The 17,982-nt window shown below is 40.5% G+C and overlaps 1 protein-coding gene across 3 annotated transcripts in view; it reads left to right on the top strand.

The window, feature by feature from the left end:
* The window catches only part of STK38 (serine/threonine kinase 38), a 54,350-nt gene that overhangs the window by 13,483 nt on the left and 22,885 nt on the right, over window positions 1–17,982 (top strand). For all 3 annotated transcript variants that reach the window (XM_009451151.5, XM_518435.7, XM_016955351.4), the window contains exons 3-6: window positions 8,649–8,700; window positions 9,832–9,954; window positions 12,512–12,595; window positions 16,486–16,609. In XM_009451151.5, coding sequence (XP_009449426.3) covers window positions 8,649–8,700; window positions 9,832–9,954; window positions 12,512–12,595; window positions 16,486–16,609 — 383 coding nt within the window. The remainder of the gene's footprint in view (window positions 1–8,648; window positions 8,701–9,831; window positions 9,955–12,511; window positions 12,596–16,485; window positions 16,610–17,982) is intronic.

Genomic DNA, 17,982 nt, shown 5'->3' with positions numbered 1-17,982 from the left:
GATATATAATTTGACCTTAAATATGCAGTTCTGTATGTGGAATAGTCAAATGTTTTATGCTTGGTGGTGGCTAGCTGCTGTTCACTGGAGTAAACAAGTGTCTGCACAGTGTCCCGTGTTAGGATCATGGGGAATTCAAACGTAAATCTGTTCAGAATATCTTTAGGCAGGTGAAACCTGTGGAGACAGTTATTTCAAATACAGTCACTTCTTGAAATCATAGCTACTGGGGTTGTAATTATAAAGCAAATGGTTATGAGTTTTGATTTAGCCACTTGTTTAGTAGTAGTCCTCTGGGTTTTATCCTACTGGTTCTGCCCTAGCTATGGTTTATTGTTGGTATGTATCACATTCTGCAGGAACAAGATGATGTATGGTTTTGTTTACATTATTAATAAATGATACATTGTGATTAACACTAAGATTATACCCCAAAATGAGCAGACAGCAGTGCTTTGCATTCTTTGGATTCTTAAGATAGAAAAGCCTTCTAAAAGTTTCAGTGGTTCCAGAAGCAGTGAGGGTTATATAAAAATAAAATTTTAAAAATACAGCATTGGTGGTTTTGCTTTTTTTGAAAGACCAAATTAATCAAAAGACAGAAGAGAATGTTAGATATTTAAGAGGGTTAGAATGTTTGTTTTTGGTTGTTTATCAAATTGCCATTATTTTTCATTAAAGAACAGTAAGCCACGTGTGGTGGTGTGCACCTGTAGTTCTAACTACTCAGAAGGCTGAGGTGGGAGGATCTCTTGAGCTCAGGAGTTTGAGGCTGCAGTGAGCTATGATTGTGCCACTGCACTCCAGCTTGGGCAACTGAACAAGACGCCATCTCTTTAAGAAAAACAACAATGCACTAGTACTTTCAGCCTTTCAGAATTAATATATCCTTGTAGATCTTTTTTTGTTGTGTACCCCCTTTTTTTTTTTTTTTTTTTGTGAGATGGAGTCTCACTCTGTTGCACAGGCTGGAGGGCAGTGGCGCCATCTTGGCTCACTGCAACCTCCTGGGTTCAAGCAATTCTCCTGCCTCAGCCTCCCGAGTAGCTGGGATTACAGGAGCACGCCACCATGTCTGGCTAATTTTTGTATTTTCATTTTGTTTTTGAGACGGAGTTTTGCTCTTTTGCCCAGGCTAGAGTGCAATGGCGTAATCTCGGCTCACTGCAGTTGCTGCCTCCCGGGTTCAAGTGATTCTCCTGCCTCAGCCTCCCATGTAGCTGAGATTGCAGACATGGACTACCATGCCTGGCTAATTTTTGTATTTTTAGTAGAAGCGGGGTTTCACCATGTTGGCCAGTCTGGTCTTGAATTCCTGACCTGAGGTGATCTGCCCACCTCAGCTTCCCAGAGTGTGTGAGCCACTGTGCTTGGCCTAATTTTTGTATTTTTAGTATAGATGGGGTTTCACCATGTTGGCCAGGCTGGTCTTGAGTTCCTGACCTCAAGTGATCCACCCGCCTTGGCCTCCCAAAGTGCTGGGATTACAGGTGTGAGCCATCACACCCGGCTAGTACCCTCTTTTTTGTATGAGCTGCTAGTAGGTTTTGGATTTACTGATACAGCTCAATAAGACTTTCAGGCTTTATTGTTCCTAGAAAATTTTTAAAAAAGTGATTGACAAGAGTTACCTCAGAAGTAAACTAAGTGAGAAACAAGGTTTAAAGCCTTTTTTTTTTTTTTTTTTTGCAGACAAGGTCTCACTGTGTCACCCAGGCTGGAGTGCAGTGATGTGATCATGGCTCGCTCACTGCCGCCTCAAACTCCTGGGCTCAAGCCATCCTTAGCCTCCCAGAGTGTTGGGATTACAAGCATGAGCCACGATTGCCTGGCCTGAGTTTGCAACCTTTTTGATGTTCTGGAGGGACACATTGCAGGACCTTGATAAATAAACAGTTTTGATGATATGAGACAATTGATAATGAAGAGATAATATATGATGGAGGTTTGAAATAATAAGTACTGGGCTAGTAAATTTTGAGACCAAGTTGTAATACAAATTTTCATTTTTTTTATTTTGTGTCTTGTCTAGGTACCTTTAAAATATCTGTTATTCCTAGCATTGCTATGCAACTCTTTCCTTGTTCCATCATAAAGAACACTAGTTTATAGTTGAAACAAAGGGCTTACTGCAAGGCCATACGTGTCCAAAGCCCAGAGATAGAAGAAAGAATAAACTTCATTTGGGAATTGTTTCCTGTATAAACATAAAATATGATAATTTTGAGCAGTTTCATAGAAACAATATAGTAGCCTCTACAGATTGGTTTAAAAATAATTAAACCCCCTGAATCTAGTGTCCATCACACAGTGCTGCAGAATGCCACCTGATGGTCTCCTGTTAATACCACTGTTAGATCATAAGCACTCAATAGGGCAAGTGCATCTGCTCTATTCCTTCAGTCTGTGTTTTGCCTTCAATGGCAGCCTTGGTTGTGACCTTCTCTAGGAGCAGCAGCTCTCTTTGTATTCCCTCTGTATGTGATCCTAGGTACCTAGTAGGTATTGACAGTTGTCTACTTTTTCATTAAAAAACAACGTTTTAGATAATTCATAGCAGTTTGAAATCAAATCTGAAGAAACCGGCATTTCCTTTTACAAAACATTTTCAGTTGTTTCTTTTCTTCATGAATACTAGTTAGGTGGATTAATTAAAACCATAAACACCTAATTTAATAGGTAATAATTATAAGCTTTTTTCTTCCCAAATCAAACAAAGTCTTTCATACATTTTACTGAGAATTTCTATGTTCTGCAACTCCTCTTAGATTTTCTCATCTATGTTTTCTTAACTGGAGAAATTCCTCATTTGGTCTTATCTAATACTAAGTAGAAATACGTGATTATTATTAGTGATCCAGTGTCAGTTTTATTTAAGCCTCAAGAATGAGTAAGTGGCCGGGCGCGGTGGCTCACGCCTGTAATCCCAGCACTTTGGGAGGCCGAGGCGGGCGGATCACGAGGTCAGGAGATCGAGACCATCCTGGCTAACACGGTGAAACCCCGTCTCTACTAAAAATACAAAAAATTAGCCGGGCGTGGTAGCGGGCGCCTGTAGTCCCAGCTACTCAGGAGGCTGAGGCAGGAGAATGGCGTGAACCCGGGAGGCGGAGCTTGCAGTGAGCCGAGATCGCGCCACTGCACTCCAGCCTGGGCGACAGAGCGAGACTCCGTCTCAAAAAAAAAAAAAAAGAATGAGTAAGTCCAGACCTCCTGATGTTCTTCACTGACCAGATATCAAACCAGAGTGTAGAACTGAAGTAATTTGTTGAGATTTTAAAGAATCTGTGTAGTGTTAATTTTAGGGTATTTCTGGCTGGGTACAGGGGCTCACACATGTAATCCCAGCACTTTGGGAGGCCGAGGTGGGTGGATCACTTGAGGTCAGGGGCTCAAGACCAGCCTGTGCAACATGATGAAACCCCGTGTCTACTAAAAGTAGAAAAATTAGCCACACATGGTGGCATATGCTGGTAATCCCAGCTACTCAGGAGGTTGAGGCACAAGAATCACCTGAACCCGGGAAGCAGAGGTTGCAGTGAGCCGAGATCATGCCGTGCACTCCAGCCTGGGTAACAGAGCTAGACTCTTGTCTCCAAAAAAAAAAAAAAAGAAAAGAAAAGAAAAAAAAAAGGAAAAAGGCCGGGTGTGGTGGCTCACGCCTGTAATCCCTGTACTTTTTGAGAGGCCAAGGTGGGTGGATCACTTGAGGTCAGGAATTCGAGACCAGACTGGCCAACATGGTGAAACCCCATCTCTCCTAAAAATACAAAAATTAGCTGGGCGTGGTGGTGGGCACCTGTAATCCCAGCTATCCGGGAGGCTGAGGCAGAAGAATCACTTGTACCCGGGAGGCAGAGGTTGCAGTGAGCCGAGATAGTACCACTGCACTTCAGCCTGGGTGACAGAGTAAGACTCTTGTCTCAAAAAAAAAAGTATTTATTAGACATTTTCTGAATTTTAATCATGGAGATGTAATCACAGCCCTTTCCCCTCCCCCTCCCCTCCCCTCTTCTCTTCCTGACAGAATCTCGCTCTGTCGCTCCTCTTCTCTTTTCTTTCTGACAGAATCTCGCTCTGTCACCCAGGCTGGAGTGCAGTGGCACGATCTCAGCTCACTGCAACCTCTGCCTCCCAGGTTCCAGAGATTTTCCTGCCTCAGCCTCCTGAGTAGCTGGGATTACAGGCACGTGCCACCACGCCCGGCTAATTTTTGTATTTTTAGTAGAGATGGGGTTTCACCATGTTGGCCAGGCTGGTCTCCAACTCCTGGCCTCAGGCGGTGTGCGAGCCTCAGCCTCCAAAAGTGCTGGGATTACGGGTGTGAGCCACCATGCCTGGCCCTATTTCTGTTAAATACACTATTTTTCCTGGTTTTCAGTGTCTCACCAAAATACTATCTGTTTTCAATTAGGGTGGAATAGCCCTATTCTCTCATCCCTGCTACCTCCAAATCAGGCTATGCCAAGAGGGGACCCTAAATTAGATTAGAAAAGGGGGCTAATTGTAAGTAGTAGTCATGAATGTGTCTGCACATTGCTATACATTCTGACTTTTTAAAATTTAGCAGCATACATTTAGAAAGTAGCTGTGTACAAAGCACTATTCTTAGTGGACATAGGGAATTCAGATATAGTCCCTGCCTTCAGAAGGACTTACCACTCTCTCATATAAGAAATGAACACACACGCAACTAAATGGAACACATGGAAGGCATCACTGGGGTGAGGATGGATATGGCCTCTAAGTGTGAAAGTGGCTTCGTCTCTCTCCCAGGGTTCTGGTTTTGAACATTGGAATTGAAGGGAAGAGTGGCTCCACCAAAGGCTGGAGTGTTAGTTAACCTGGCACTGCTACCAGAGAACATGCCTGTGTGGAGAGTCCTGCTATTCTTTTTCATTATGAACAATTTTAAACATAGGTGGAATAATATAGTGACCCCGTTTCAATATATTCATCCCTCAGATTTAATAATTTTAGGGCTTTGGTACATTTTCTTCATCCATCCCATTTTGTTTTTTCTTGCTATTGTGTTTTAAGGTAAATTCCAAACATCTGTCATTTTATTCCTACATACTGTCAAGTATGCATTTCCAAAAATATGGCCATTTTCTTGCATAATGCAAATGCCACCATGAATCTAACCAAGTTAACAGTAATTCCTTTGATATCATCTCACAGAGGATGTCATTTTTAAGTCTCATTTCAGGCTGTCCTTGCTGTTTTTGGTGTCCTCAAGGTCTTTGTGGACCTGGTCCTAATTGTTATCATGGATAGGCTTTTTTTTTTCTGGATACTTTCTCTAATGAAATAATCTGATTGTGTTCAAGGAGTTAACTTCACTCTCAGGCAGGTATTCTGCAACCAATTTAATTACACTTCAGTAAACCTGTGGAAAACCTCTTAGTTTGTATTTAGGTTTAAAATATAATTAGAAGGAGCCAGTTTTGTGACACAGTGGATAGTGCATTGGACTGGTAGCCCATTCTGATGTAGTCATTCAAAAACGTATAGTCAGGACATATGATGGTGTTTAGTACTCAAGGCACAAAAAGAGCTGACCACAGCTGTGTTCTTAGAGCTTTTGCCTAGCATGTTATGCTTTGACTTTTCTTGTTCTTCTCTGCTTCAACTACCTAATCACTTGCAATGGAATTAATTTACACTCCCGAAACTACTAAGAGTACAGCCTTTTCTCTCCAATACATGTGCACGCATAGATGCACATGTATCCCAAAATATTCTGGGAACTGGGAGAACTGTTCGTGTTCCTCTCTCTGTTTCCTGTCTTGATTAGTGGCATCATATCCCTCTAGACAGGAAATTCTAAGGTTTTTCTCTTGACTCCTATTGCCAGTTGGTCATATTTGCAATAGCTCTATTCACTTCATTCTAGTTTTCCTGCCCTAGTTCCAGATCTTTACTGTACATCTGAATCATTACAATAACTCTCAACTAGCCTCTTTCTCAGTTGCTTTCCCTGCCAGTCCATCAGATCCTCATTACTGCTGGTTACCATTCTAAAATAGAAATCTTATCACATCACTCCTTTGCACACAAGCCTCTTTTAGCACTCAGTTGTCTACAGAATGAGATCCAACCTTCTTGTTGTGGCATTTGAAGTGCTGTGTGCGTCAGCCACAATGGACTACATGCTATTTCTGCAGCATACTGTACACTCTTTTTTTTTTTTTTTGAGATGGAGTCTCGCTCTGTTACCGAGGCTAGAGTGCAGTGGTGCGATCTCGGCTCACTGCAAGCTCCGCCTCCTGGGTTCACAACATTCTCCTGCCTCAGCCTCCCGAGTAGCTGGGACTACAGGCGCCGGCCACTACACCTGGCTAATATTTTTCTTTTTTTTTTGTATTTTTAGTAGAGATGGGGTTTCTCCGTGTTAGCCAGGATGGTCTCGATCTCCTGACCTCGTGATCTGCCTGCCTCAGCCTCTCAAAGTGCTGGGATTACAGGCGTGAGCCACCGCACCTGGCCAGCATACTGTAGTCTTATCCTTCTTTGCTCTGTTTGTACGTATTGCCTGTTTATCTGGAATGCTGATGAGTGGTGGAGGAGAGATTCTAGCCCACGTGCTTTCATTTATTGTGCTGAATAAATGAAGGTTCTGTGGAATTGGTTGTAAGGAAGTTTTACTTGCTTCTTTTAGTTTTATGAGACTATAGATCAAAAACATTACTGCATGTACTTTCTAAAGTTCAGTATTCCAAAAGTTTGATGTCTGAAGGTTTTTTTTTTCTTTGAGGCAGTCTCACTCCGACATCTGAGCTGGAGTGCACTGGTGTGCTCTCACCTCACTGCAACCTCTGCTTCCCAGGTTCAAGTGATTCTTGTGCCTCAGCCCCTCCCAAGTAACTGGGATTACAGGCACCTGTCACTATGCCCAGCTAATTTTTATATACATATATGTGTGTGTGTATACTAATATATATACATATATTACATATGTGTGTGTATATATATGTGTATATATACTTATATACATATGTATATATGTATACACGTATACATGTATACATATATATACATATGTATATATGTATATATACATATACATATACATATATATGTGTATATATATATATTTTTTTTGAGACGGAGTCTTGCTCTGTCACCCAGGCTGGCATGCAGTGGCGTGATCTTGACTCACTGCAACCTCTGCCTCCCAGGTTCAGGCAATTCTTCTGCTTCAGCCTCCTGAGTAGCTGGGACTACAGGCGCTCGCCACCACGCCTAGCTGATTTTTGTATTTTTAGTAGAGATGGGGTTTTACCATGTTGGCCAGGCTGGTCTCGAACTCCTGAATTTATGATCCACCCTCCTCAGCCTCCCAAAGTGCTGGGATTACAGGCGTGAGCCACCACGCCCGGCCTTTTTGTTTTTTTTGAGACAGGGTCTCACTCTGTCACCCAGGCTGGAGTGCAGTGGTGTGATCTCTGCTCACTGCAGCCTCCACCTCCTGGGTTCAAGTGATTCTCCTGTCTCAGTCTCCCAAGTAGCTGGGATTACAGGGTATGCCACCATGCCTGGGTAATTTTTGCATTTTTAGTACAGACCAGGTTTCACCATGTTGGCCAGTCTAGTCTCGAACTCCTGACATCAAGTGATCCACCCGCCTCGGCCTCCCAAAGTGTTGGGGTTACAGGCATGAGCCACTGCACCTGGCCTAATTTTTATATTTTTAGTAGAGATGGGGTTTCACCATGTTGGCCAGGCTGGTCTTGGACTCCTGACCTCAAGTGACCCATCTGCCTCACCTCCCAAAGTGCTGGGATCACAGGCGTGAGCTACCACACCCAGCCTGATATATGGAGTTTTGATAGTGGTGCCAGTCACCTTTTTGATCACTTTTTCCTCTTAAATTTCCAAATTCTGCTTTTAACTTTGTTGTTTGTTACCCTTTCCTCATGGCAGGGAAGAGGAGGAAGATGCAGAAATAAAGGAAGTAGACTTCAGTCAGAGAGAGGGAAAGAAACAGCATGATATAAGAGTTTATCAAATACCAGCTGTTTTGTGGTTTGGTAAGGAGGAAATAACTGAAAAAAAAAAAAAAAAAAAAACACCCAAAACCAAGAGAGGACATTTTTTTGAAACAAGAGTCTTTGTTGCATTAACATCTTAGACAGTCTTTTAAAAAATGTAGACCTAAGGGCGGGGCATGGTGGCTCACACCTGTAATCGCAACACTTTGGAAGGTCAGGCTGGAGTTTGAGACCAGCCTGGGCAATATAATGAGACCTCATTTCTACAAAAAATTTAAAAATTAGCCAGGTATGGTGGCACGCGCCTGTAGTCCTAGCTACTTGGGAGGCTGAGGTGGGATTGCTTGAGCCTGTGAGGTGGAGATTTCAGTGAGCTGAGATTGCGCCACTGCATTCTAGCCTGGGTGACAGAACAAAACTCTGTCTCCTCTCCTCGCAACCTGCCCCCCCTCCCCCCGCCAAAAAAAAGTAGGCCTAACAAAGGATGGAAATCTTTTTACTTGTCTTAGTAACTTAATTTTTTTTGTTTTAATGAGACATTTTGATATTTACCTGTTTGTGTCATTTTTAAAAATCTATTACAGTATTAAGTTACAGAATTTTCAGAAAGTTATTCAGATGTGATTTCATGTCTTTTGTTTTTGTTTGTTTTAGACAAAAGAAGTTAGAAAAGGTGATGGAAGAAGAAGGCCTAAAAGATGAGGAGGTAATTAATATTGGCAATGTCTTCCTTAAAACCCAGCATGGCAGGTTGTATCTTGTCCAGCGAGTTGTTAGCCTTGGTACACATGAGAAGTGTTTTGGCTCAGTAACAGAGGAACTTGAGGGGTAGTGTGCTTCCGGATTTGGGTGTTAATTCAGAGGGACAGATTAATTATTAAGTACCTAGGAGAGGAAGCCTTCTCTAGATGCAGTTATAGTAAACTAGATTTAGAATTCCAAGAGAAAGAAGGGATGAAATCAAATTAAAATTTAAAAGAGCAAGTTGTAGCATTTTTATAGAATTCACTGAAAAGTCTCCGTAGGAGTGGGGCAAATTTTTGAAATATTTATTTATTTTACTTTTCCTGGGATACATACGTGTGCTGAACATGCAGGTTTATTACATAGGTATATATGTGCCATAGTGGTTTGCTGCACCTATCAACCTGTCATCTAGGTTTTAAGCTCCGCATGCATGAGGTATTTGTCCTAATGCTCTCCCTCCCTTTCCCCCCATGCCCCGACGGGCCCCGGTGTGTCATGTTCCTGAAATCTTTATTAAGGCAAAATATCCATCTCAAATCAGCCCTTCCACCCAGTGCCCACAGATACAGTAGGAGAAAATATAGTTAACAAGGGACTGTGCAAGGAACTGAAATGGTAGTGGAAATGCCTTCAAAAATAGGACTGGCTTGCAGAACCCAGGACGTTGGTGAAAAATACCCAATACTTGTAGAAATAACAGAAAGTTAGAGTATACAGTGTTTAACTAACCCAGAGGGAAAGATAAGAACACATTTTTAATTTATATTAAACAGGATAAAGGAAAATATTGTTGATTATTTATCCCTCCCTTCACCAAAAATGTTAGGATAGTGGATTGCTGAAGTAGGTTAGTCAGAGTTCCCAGAGGAGGCACCCATCGGTTCAGTGTGGCTTGGATGTTGTGTCTAAATGCCAGGAAAGGGAGAAGTGACCTCTTAAGGATCCTTCTGGGGTGCTTTCATATGTGAAAAGATTATCCTTAGTCCACTTGGACCTGTTTTCTAGCTGGGTAAGTCACAAACATGACTTGTTACAGAGTTTCAGAATTTCAGTTCCTTCCCCTCTCCTCCCTTTCTTATTTAAATATTAGAAACGACTCCGGAGATCAGCACATGCTCGGAAGGAAACAGAGTTTCTTCGTTTGAAGAGAACAAGACTTGGATTGGAAGATTTTGAGTCCTTAAAAGTAATAGGCAGAGGAGCATTTGGTGAGGTAAAAATCACAGCTACTTGTCAAGTAGAAAAATATTGCAAAACTTCAAAGCTTCTAACATACCATTAAGTCATGATTGTTGATATAACTGAAATATATGGAATTAAATGAGTCAGGCATGCCAGCCCCACATCCTAATTGCTTTGTCTGTCTGCTTTCTCTTTTTCTTCTCTCCACAGTCCCAGATCTCTGTTCTCTGTTTTGCCAGAGATGGTGTTGGTGTTTAAATATTGACTTAGGGGGAGAGTTGAAAGGTAGAAGGAAATCAACATTTATTATTTACAGGCTGCTTTTTTCCCATAATCAGGACAGTAACCCATTTTATAGATGGTGAAATTAAGACTCTAAAGGTATATATAATGTCTCTTGTTATCACACAGCCATTGAGTACTGGGACCAAAAGTTGGGCTCTACTTCCTGAACTCAAAGAGCTTGCTTTTCCCAGTACTGCACTGCCTCTCGAGAAGGAAACTAATAGTGTATCTCCACCCTTTATTTCTCCCCACCAGATTGATACAGCTCTAAAAAGATGACCCTAGGAGGGAGGATTTACAGCAAGGAGTTATATAGGTAGTGGTGGAGAGTTGAAAGCATTTGCGACTTTGTCCCCGCAATTCTTGGAAATGATCCTGCTTGGGCACAAGAGCAATCTGTTGGGGAGAGCTTGAAAGAGCCCATGCAAGGTCATTCCTATTAATGAAAAATGCCCAAACTGGATGACCTACTGACGCAATAATTGCAAGTATAAAAGGAGCAGTATATTATTAAAACCTGGTACCCCGGGGCCAGGCGCACTGGCTCACTCCTGTAATCTCAGCACTTTGGGAGGCCAAGGCGGGCGGATCACAAGGTCAGGAGTTCGAGACCAGCCTGACAACATGGTGAAACCTTGTCTCTATTAAAAATAGAAAAATTAGCCGGGTGTGGTGGCACGTGCCTGTAATCCCAGCTACTCAGGAGGCTGAGGCAGGAGAATTGCTTGAACCCAGGAGGCAGAGGTTGCAGTGAGCCGAGATTGCACCATTGCACTCCAGCCTGGGTGACAGAGCAAGACTCCATCTCAAAAACAAAACAAAACAAAACAAAACAAAACAAAACAAAACAAAACAAAAAACCTGGTACCCCGGGGAAATGTGAATAGTATTCAGAGGCACAGGTGATAGATTGATCCCTCAGTGTTCAGAATTCCTGTTGGCTTCTTGAAAGAGGGAAAAGTATAGTACCACCTCTGAAAGAGCTTTCTGTTTGGCAGGGAAGGGTTGTGATACTCATTTTAGGAAAAACATGAAGAAAGGTTCAGGGAGAAGAAAACCTACTTATTTTGGGAGAAGAGGGGAGGACATGCAGGAACTTGCAGTGAAATTTTTCTTTTGGTTGTAAATTTTCTTCATAAAATTATCTGTTTTCTTTAAAAACATTGGAAAACATAAAAGAGAAGGAAAACTACATAAAACACAATTTCCCTAATTACGCATTTTGAATTTTCTTCTTCTTCTTCTTTTTTTTTTTTTTTTTTTGAGACAGAGTCTTGCTCTGTTGCCCAGGCTGGAGTGCAATGGCTTGATCTTGGCTCACTGCAACCTCCGCCTCTCGGGTTCAAGTGATTCTACTGCCTTAGCCTCCTGAATAACTGGGATTACAGGCACCTGCCACCACACCCAGCTAATTTTTGTATTTTTAGTAGAGATGGGGTTTCACCAGGTTGGCCAGGCTGGTCTCGAACTCCTGGACCTCAGGTGATCCACCTGCTTCGGCCTTCCAAAGTGCTGAGATTACAGGTGTGAGCTACCGCGCCTGGCCTGAATTTTTTGTTTTTCTTTCCAGACATTTTTCCTAAGCATGAAGTTTTACTTTATTATTATTATTATGATTAAGTGATAAGGTTTCACTGTGTTGCCCAGGCTGGAGTGCAGTGGCTGTTTACAGGCACCATCTCACTACTGATCGGCATGGGAGTTTTGACCTGCTCCATTTCTGAACTGGGCCTGTTTGCCCTTCCTTAGGCAACCTGGTGGGCCCCCCCTCTGCCACCCTGCTCCTGGGAGGTCACCATATTATGCTGAACTTAGTTCAGACACCTGATCAGCATAATGCACCATAGCTCATAACTCCTGAGCTCAAGCGATCCTCCTACCTCAACCTCCCAAATAGCTGGGACTACAGGTATACACCACCATGCACAGCTACTTTTGTTTTAATTAAGCATCATTGTAATCATTTACTTAGATTTTCTGAGCTGACTGGATGACATATGTCAGAGGTGTAACGAGTCCTTAAATTTGAAATTGAAGGTTTTAAATTAGATTGGCTTGTTCAACTAAGGAACCAAAGCTGTTCAGATGTAGAGGTATTTGAGGATGTTTCCAGCATCGACTTTACTGTGTGTAATGTATTCATTTTGGAACACTGAAAAGCATTTTCTTCTGCTTTGTTATTACTAGTTGCTCATGTTAAAATTGTAATACTTTTTCAGTTAATTATTGCATCCTATAACACATGAAAGCATTAGGTTGGTAGTACGAGTTTTTGACTTGGCATTTCTTTTATAACTTTTTAGGTACGGCTTGTTCAGAAGAAAGATACGGGACATGTGTATGCAATGAAAATACTCCGTAAAGCAGATATGCTTGAAAAAGAGCAGGTAAAGCACAGTTGTAGCAGTGCTTTTAGCTTATTAATTTTTGTCTCCTAAAACTTTTCTTTTTGTTTAATTGAAATATATATTTTTATTACAGTTTTCTTTAGCTCTGTCATGTATGACTATATATATAATACTACCTTTTTCCCCCTACAAAGAAGCAGTTCATATTTAAAATCACAAATAATGCCTGTAGGTTATATGCAATCTTTTAAAAATTGAAAATCTGTTCCAAAAGCAGCTCTTACTTGTGTCTTCCAATTGATCACAAGATGTCCTTATTGTGAGAGCCTTTTTTTTTTTGAGGTCGTACGTGGTGTGGTAGTGTGTTTCTTACCAAATGCTGAGAAATCGAAATTGTATATATATCTCATAACTAAGGACTAGGAATTAGAATTTGGAATTTATAATCTAAAATGTGTCTTTATATGCTTCATTCTGTTTACCTAAACCAAAGTTGAGTCTTCTAGGTAGCTCATCGGTACCTGAAAAAGACCAGCCTTCTAATTTCTGAATGAATTTGAAAAATACAATGCAAATGGCAGAACAATGCAAATTCTCCTTTAATGATAAAGGATACTTTCTAAAACCAAAACCTGGTTTGCAAATCAATTTATAAAGTGCCTTATGCAAAATAAATAAGGTTTTAAATATTGGAAAGTATATTTTAAAAAGCAAGAATAGACTTTCTATAAATCTAGTTTAATGTAGCTGGTTGCTTAAGAAAAGATTGCAGTGGGTGATGACCGCAAATGTCCTGTAAAAGATTTGATGTTATAGGAACATGGAGACCCTGTGACAAGGAGAACTCCTAATTTAGGGCCAAAGAGGGGGGATGGAGATTGGCCCCACATCCAATCCTTTCTACCTCTTGAGAGGAGATATAATCACTGGTCTTCCCTGTCTTCATTTAAATGCCACCCCAAAATTTGGAATTTTTATTTTCTCTCAAATTTTCATGTGTTACTGAGAAGCTTTAGACTCCCAGGAATTTCAGTTGGGAGTATCAAATACCCGGGCGGTAAGTCTTGAGACACTATAGTTTATGCTAACGCCAACCTTTTTCAAAATTCATGGTAGGCCGGCCTACTTACATACTGTCTACAAATTAGTGTGTGGTATGGGTGTGTAGGCACTGAAAAAGTTTCAGTTAATCTTGAGAAGGAAAATATAAAGCTTCTGCATTAATTAGTATGTTTGCATCTCATGAGTAAGTTTTGTTTTTGCAAGGTATGTTTCCTACAGTTTTAACCAAGGCTTAAGACCTCTTTTTATTAAATATTAGCTGTCAGAGTAATACTGCAAAACAAAGTACATATGATTTTCAGTTAGTAATTTTATGTATACCAGGTGCCCCGCATGGTTTCTAACAGAGGATGATCCAGACATAATGTGTAAAAAGCCTTTTCGCAAATATTGTGCCTTCAAAATCACTTTCTAAAACTTTTCTAAATGAAAGTAAAGAAACTGTCTATTAGAATTAACATTTTAAATGATGCATTAACTTACGGATTAAATGGTACATTAACTTAAATTGTTTAGCTCACCTTAGCTGAGAACTCAACTCCTCAACTTAACAGATCTCATTATGAGCCAGTTAAAGTCTCTGGCCACAGACTCTACCTGGCTTAGCCATCTTGAAGAAGCATGCATTGGTTTTGTGCTAGATAAAAGATGGAAGTAGACCAGTGCAAATTCATCACCATTTTGGGGTAGGGCTGACAAAGTAGAGGTACAGAGGCAAAATTGTTTTTTTGTTTGCTTTTACTAAATAAACTGGGTAGGAATTAAAGCTACCCACTGAGAGTTCAGTTATTTTTCTGCTCCACGTGGTGGAAATTTTTGCTACCTGGAAAAATTTAAAGGGTAAGACATGACATCTAACTAGCTTCTGATGTTTCTCTTCCAGTGCAAAAGGAAAACCTTCAGTTGTGATGCCAGTATACAGTTATTGATGGGACAAAAAACTGGCTTTTATTTCTGCTTTCTTAGGGCACAGGATAGCAACTAGCACCCCCCAACTTATTAAATATTTATGGAATAGGGGAAAGAGAACCTTTTTGTATAAATTGCACCTCAGACTCTTCCCTCCCTTAATCTATATTCAACCAACTCCACTTTCAAACCATGAGGTTTCTAGCTACAGTTTCAGCCTCAAGAGAAGGGCAAGATGTGCTCATGGTAGCTTTCCCCTTGACAAACAGGAAATGTTATGGGCACCATTGTGTCCTCCAGGGTGAGTGACAAGTGGTAATTGTAGTGCCTCTCCTTTTCTCTGGCTCCCTGCAGTAGGTAGGGAGCTTAATGGGAGCCAGGGGAGACAGGCAGATGAAGGCTGCCTTCTACTGTATTAATGTCTTGTAGTGACTGGGTCCTAGCCATGGCTGTGGGGCAGCAAGCAACATTACTGTTTCCCAAAAGCTTTGCTTCTGTATTAAGGTCAAGTAAAGGCAGATGCTTTACTTGGTTTCATTGTGTTTCATAGCACTGTTTCTTTTCACCCTTATTGTCCATTTTTTCCCACCCCAATACCATAAGTACAGATGTAAAGATGTAGGTTTTCTGTGCAGTTGCAGCTTTTAAAAAAATTCCCCAAAGAACGATTTTAGTAGATACTGAAAACTCAAATACATAAAGTCAAATGCCTCTGGGCCTCCAAGAGTTAGCATAGAAGCCTGAAGTAAGTTAGATATAAGACCAGGGGAGAGGGTGTTGAAATGGAAGAGTGCCTTGTTTCCCTAAAGACATGTCAATAAAACAAACAAGCATCATATCAAACATTGTATTAAACCAAACAACAGCCATGGACTAAATTTGCCAACAGCCATGGACTAAATTTGCCAATTTGTGAACCTTGGTACATGTTTTACTTCAGAACATGTTGTAAAAAGTTAAGACCTGTAGCATATGTTAAGACCAAAACCACTATTCAGGGATTGGACTGAGTCTTAATAAATTTAGATCTGAATCAACCCAATTTAGACCTTGTGACACTTATAAAAGAGGGGAGGGGCCAGGCATGGTGGCACACACCTATAATCCTAGCTACTTAGGAGGCTGAGGCAGGAGGATCACTTTAGACCAGGAGTTTGAGGCTTCAGTGAGCTATGATCACGCCACTGCACTCTAGCCGGAGTGACAGAGCGAGACCCCATCTCGTTTTTAAAAAAGTGTGTGTGGGGGGGATTTGATAATATGCAGTGATGTTTGATTACTGTTCTGCATTTAAAGTAAATAAGGTAAATTTGATAATAAAGCATTGCTTTAACAAAATAATTCCGGTTCTCTGAAACTTTCTACAACTTGGTCCTTTATAGGTATTTCAGTAAAAGTATAAAATTGGAAATGTCATTAATTTGAATCTACAACTTTTCATAGGTGTTCTTGTATTTCAATTCAGTAAGGATTGATTGAGCACATGGCAGTGAACTAAATGCTGTGGTATCATAGCATTCTAGAATTTGTCAGTGAGCTCACTGTTGTTGCAGATACTAGTGCAGACCCGAGGAAGAACTTGGAAGAGAGTCTCACTTTGGGGACTTATTTTTATCATAAAAGATTATTAGACAAAACTCTATGCAAAAGAGTAGTAATTTTAACTAATCAGAGATTCAGTTTATAGCAGTGTTAAAGTTGCTATTTGCATTAAAGCCATTCATTTTGCCATTTTTTAAAGCCTTTCATCACTCAAGTTTTCATCACTGAATACCTTGAAGTCAAATGTTGTCAATTTTGAGTTAGTAGGTTTGCCTAAGCAGAAATTGGATCTTTTGTATCATCACGATTAAATATTCAAAACAGTATTTAAGCACAGTATTTAAATTGTTTAAGCAAATATACAATCTAATAAAGCAGAGCAAGCTTTGTCATTAATCAAATGCATATACCTCCAGGTTGGCCACATTCGTGCGGAGCGTGACATTCTAGTGGAGGCAGACAGTTTGTGGGTTGTGAAAATGTTCTATAGTTTTCAGGATAAGCTAAACCTCTACCTAATCATGGAGTTCCTGCCTGGAGGTAATTACTTGACGATGAAAGGTCATTTTTTCTTTTTGTTCTGTGGTTTCTTTCTCTCACATCACAATTAACCCTCCTTTCTACTTTTAAATGTGCTCACAAAGTTGCTTTCTATATCCTTTTTTAGGTCTATAAAGGAAGTCAGTAACCTGTCTTGTGCTGGGGTGCCTTTCTACAATCTTAGTACCATAAAAGTAACCTGTTAATTCATTTACATGATTTCAGATGGACATTTCTTTCTTTTCTTCTTCTTTTTAAAATATATAGGAATAAACTAGGGTGCTCTGCCTGCTCTCCTGTCAATGGGAATCATATATGATCAATAACCCAAGTGACAACATTGAAGCTATAACATCCTTTGCTCCAAATTTTTGTTTCTTTTTGTATAACATATTAATAAGGAGTGAATTTTTTGTTACCCATATTAGTAGCCAGAAAAAATTTCTCATTTCTGAAATTTTAAGTTTTATGTAACTCAGCATGAGCATCTCCTAAGACAGCTCCAAAGTAAACCCAGAACAGAACATGCCATCTGTTCTGAGGAAAGCAGTCTGTTTGTCAGTGAGCAGATGAACTCTGAGCAAACTCTGGTGGGAAAAAAAAAGAGAGAGAACTTTTTTCTTTTTTGTTCCTATAATTGTGGCATAATATTTTGATTTTGTGACAACCCTTAGATTTAGGGTCATCAATACTTTTTAATAAAGAAACACATTTAATAAAAAATAAACAGTTGATTAATGTTAGAAAAGAGTCTGGTAAAATGAGGAGAAACTTTTTTAACATTTAGATGCTAGTTCTTAAATAAGAGTAAGAGCCAACTTGGTTACCAGCTCCTAACGTGTCCTCAAGCCTCAACCTGTACCATCTTCCGTAGCTTCTCATGTCTCCTGGACCCTGCCCTTTGCACTTGGTGGAGCTGGCCTGCAGAGCCATAGAGCATCTGGCCTGAGCTCTCCAATCATCTGGGCAAACTTGCACAGGCGAGGCCCCATTGACTGCTCTCCTGAGCCACAGAACTAAGGCCGTATAGCTACCTTACTGGGGTAGCAGCCCAAGTGCACTGTCTCCATGTGTCTGGTGGGTCTCCAGATTGAAGGGCTGCCAGGAGTGATTAGGAAATCATATTTTTTAAGTATTGGACTGAAAAAGAGCACTTTAATAAATGGTTTAATTTTTGCCTGAGGGAAAAATAGCTACTTTTCTCCAATAATACAAAACATAATGTTCTAAATGAAATGAAATTGAAAAAGCAGCATGATGCTCTGTTAAAATCAGAGGTTTCTTTCTCTTTTCCTTGTTTTCTAACATAAGTGACTTTATGTGAGGTCTAAACTGAATCTTTACTGTTTCTCTTAGTTTTAAACTCCTTATAC

The sequence above is a fragment of the Pan troglodytes genome, chromosome 5 (genome assembly GCF_028858775.2).
Source record: "Pan troglodytes isolate AG18354 chromosome 5, NHGRI_mPanTro3-v2.0_pri, whole genome shotgun sequence".
NCBI classification, from domain to species: Eukaryota; Metazoa; Chordata; class Mammalia; order Primates; family Hominidae; genus Pan; species Pan troglodytes.
This window is presented reverse-complemented; position numbering and strand designations above follow the sequence as displayed.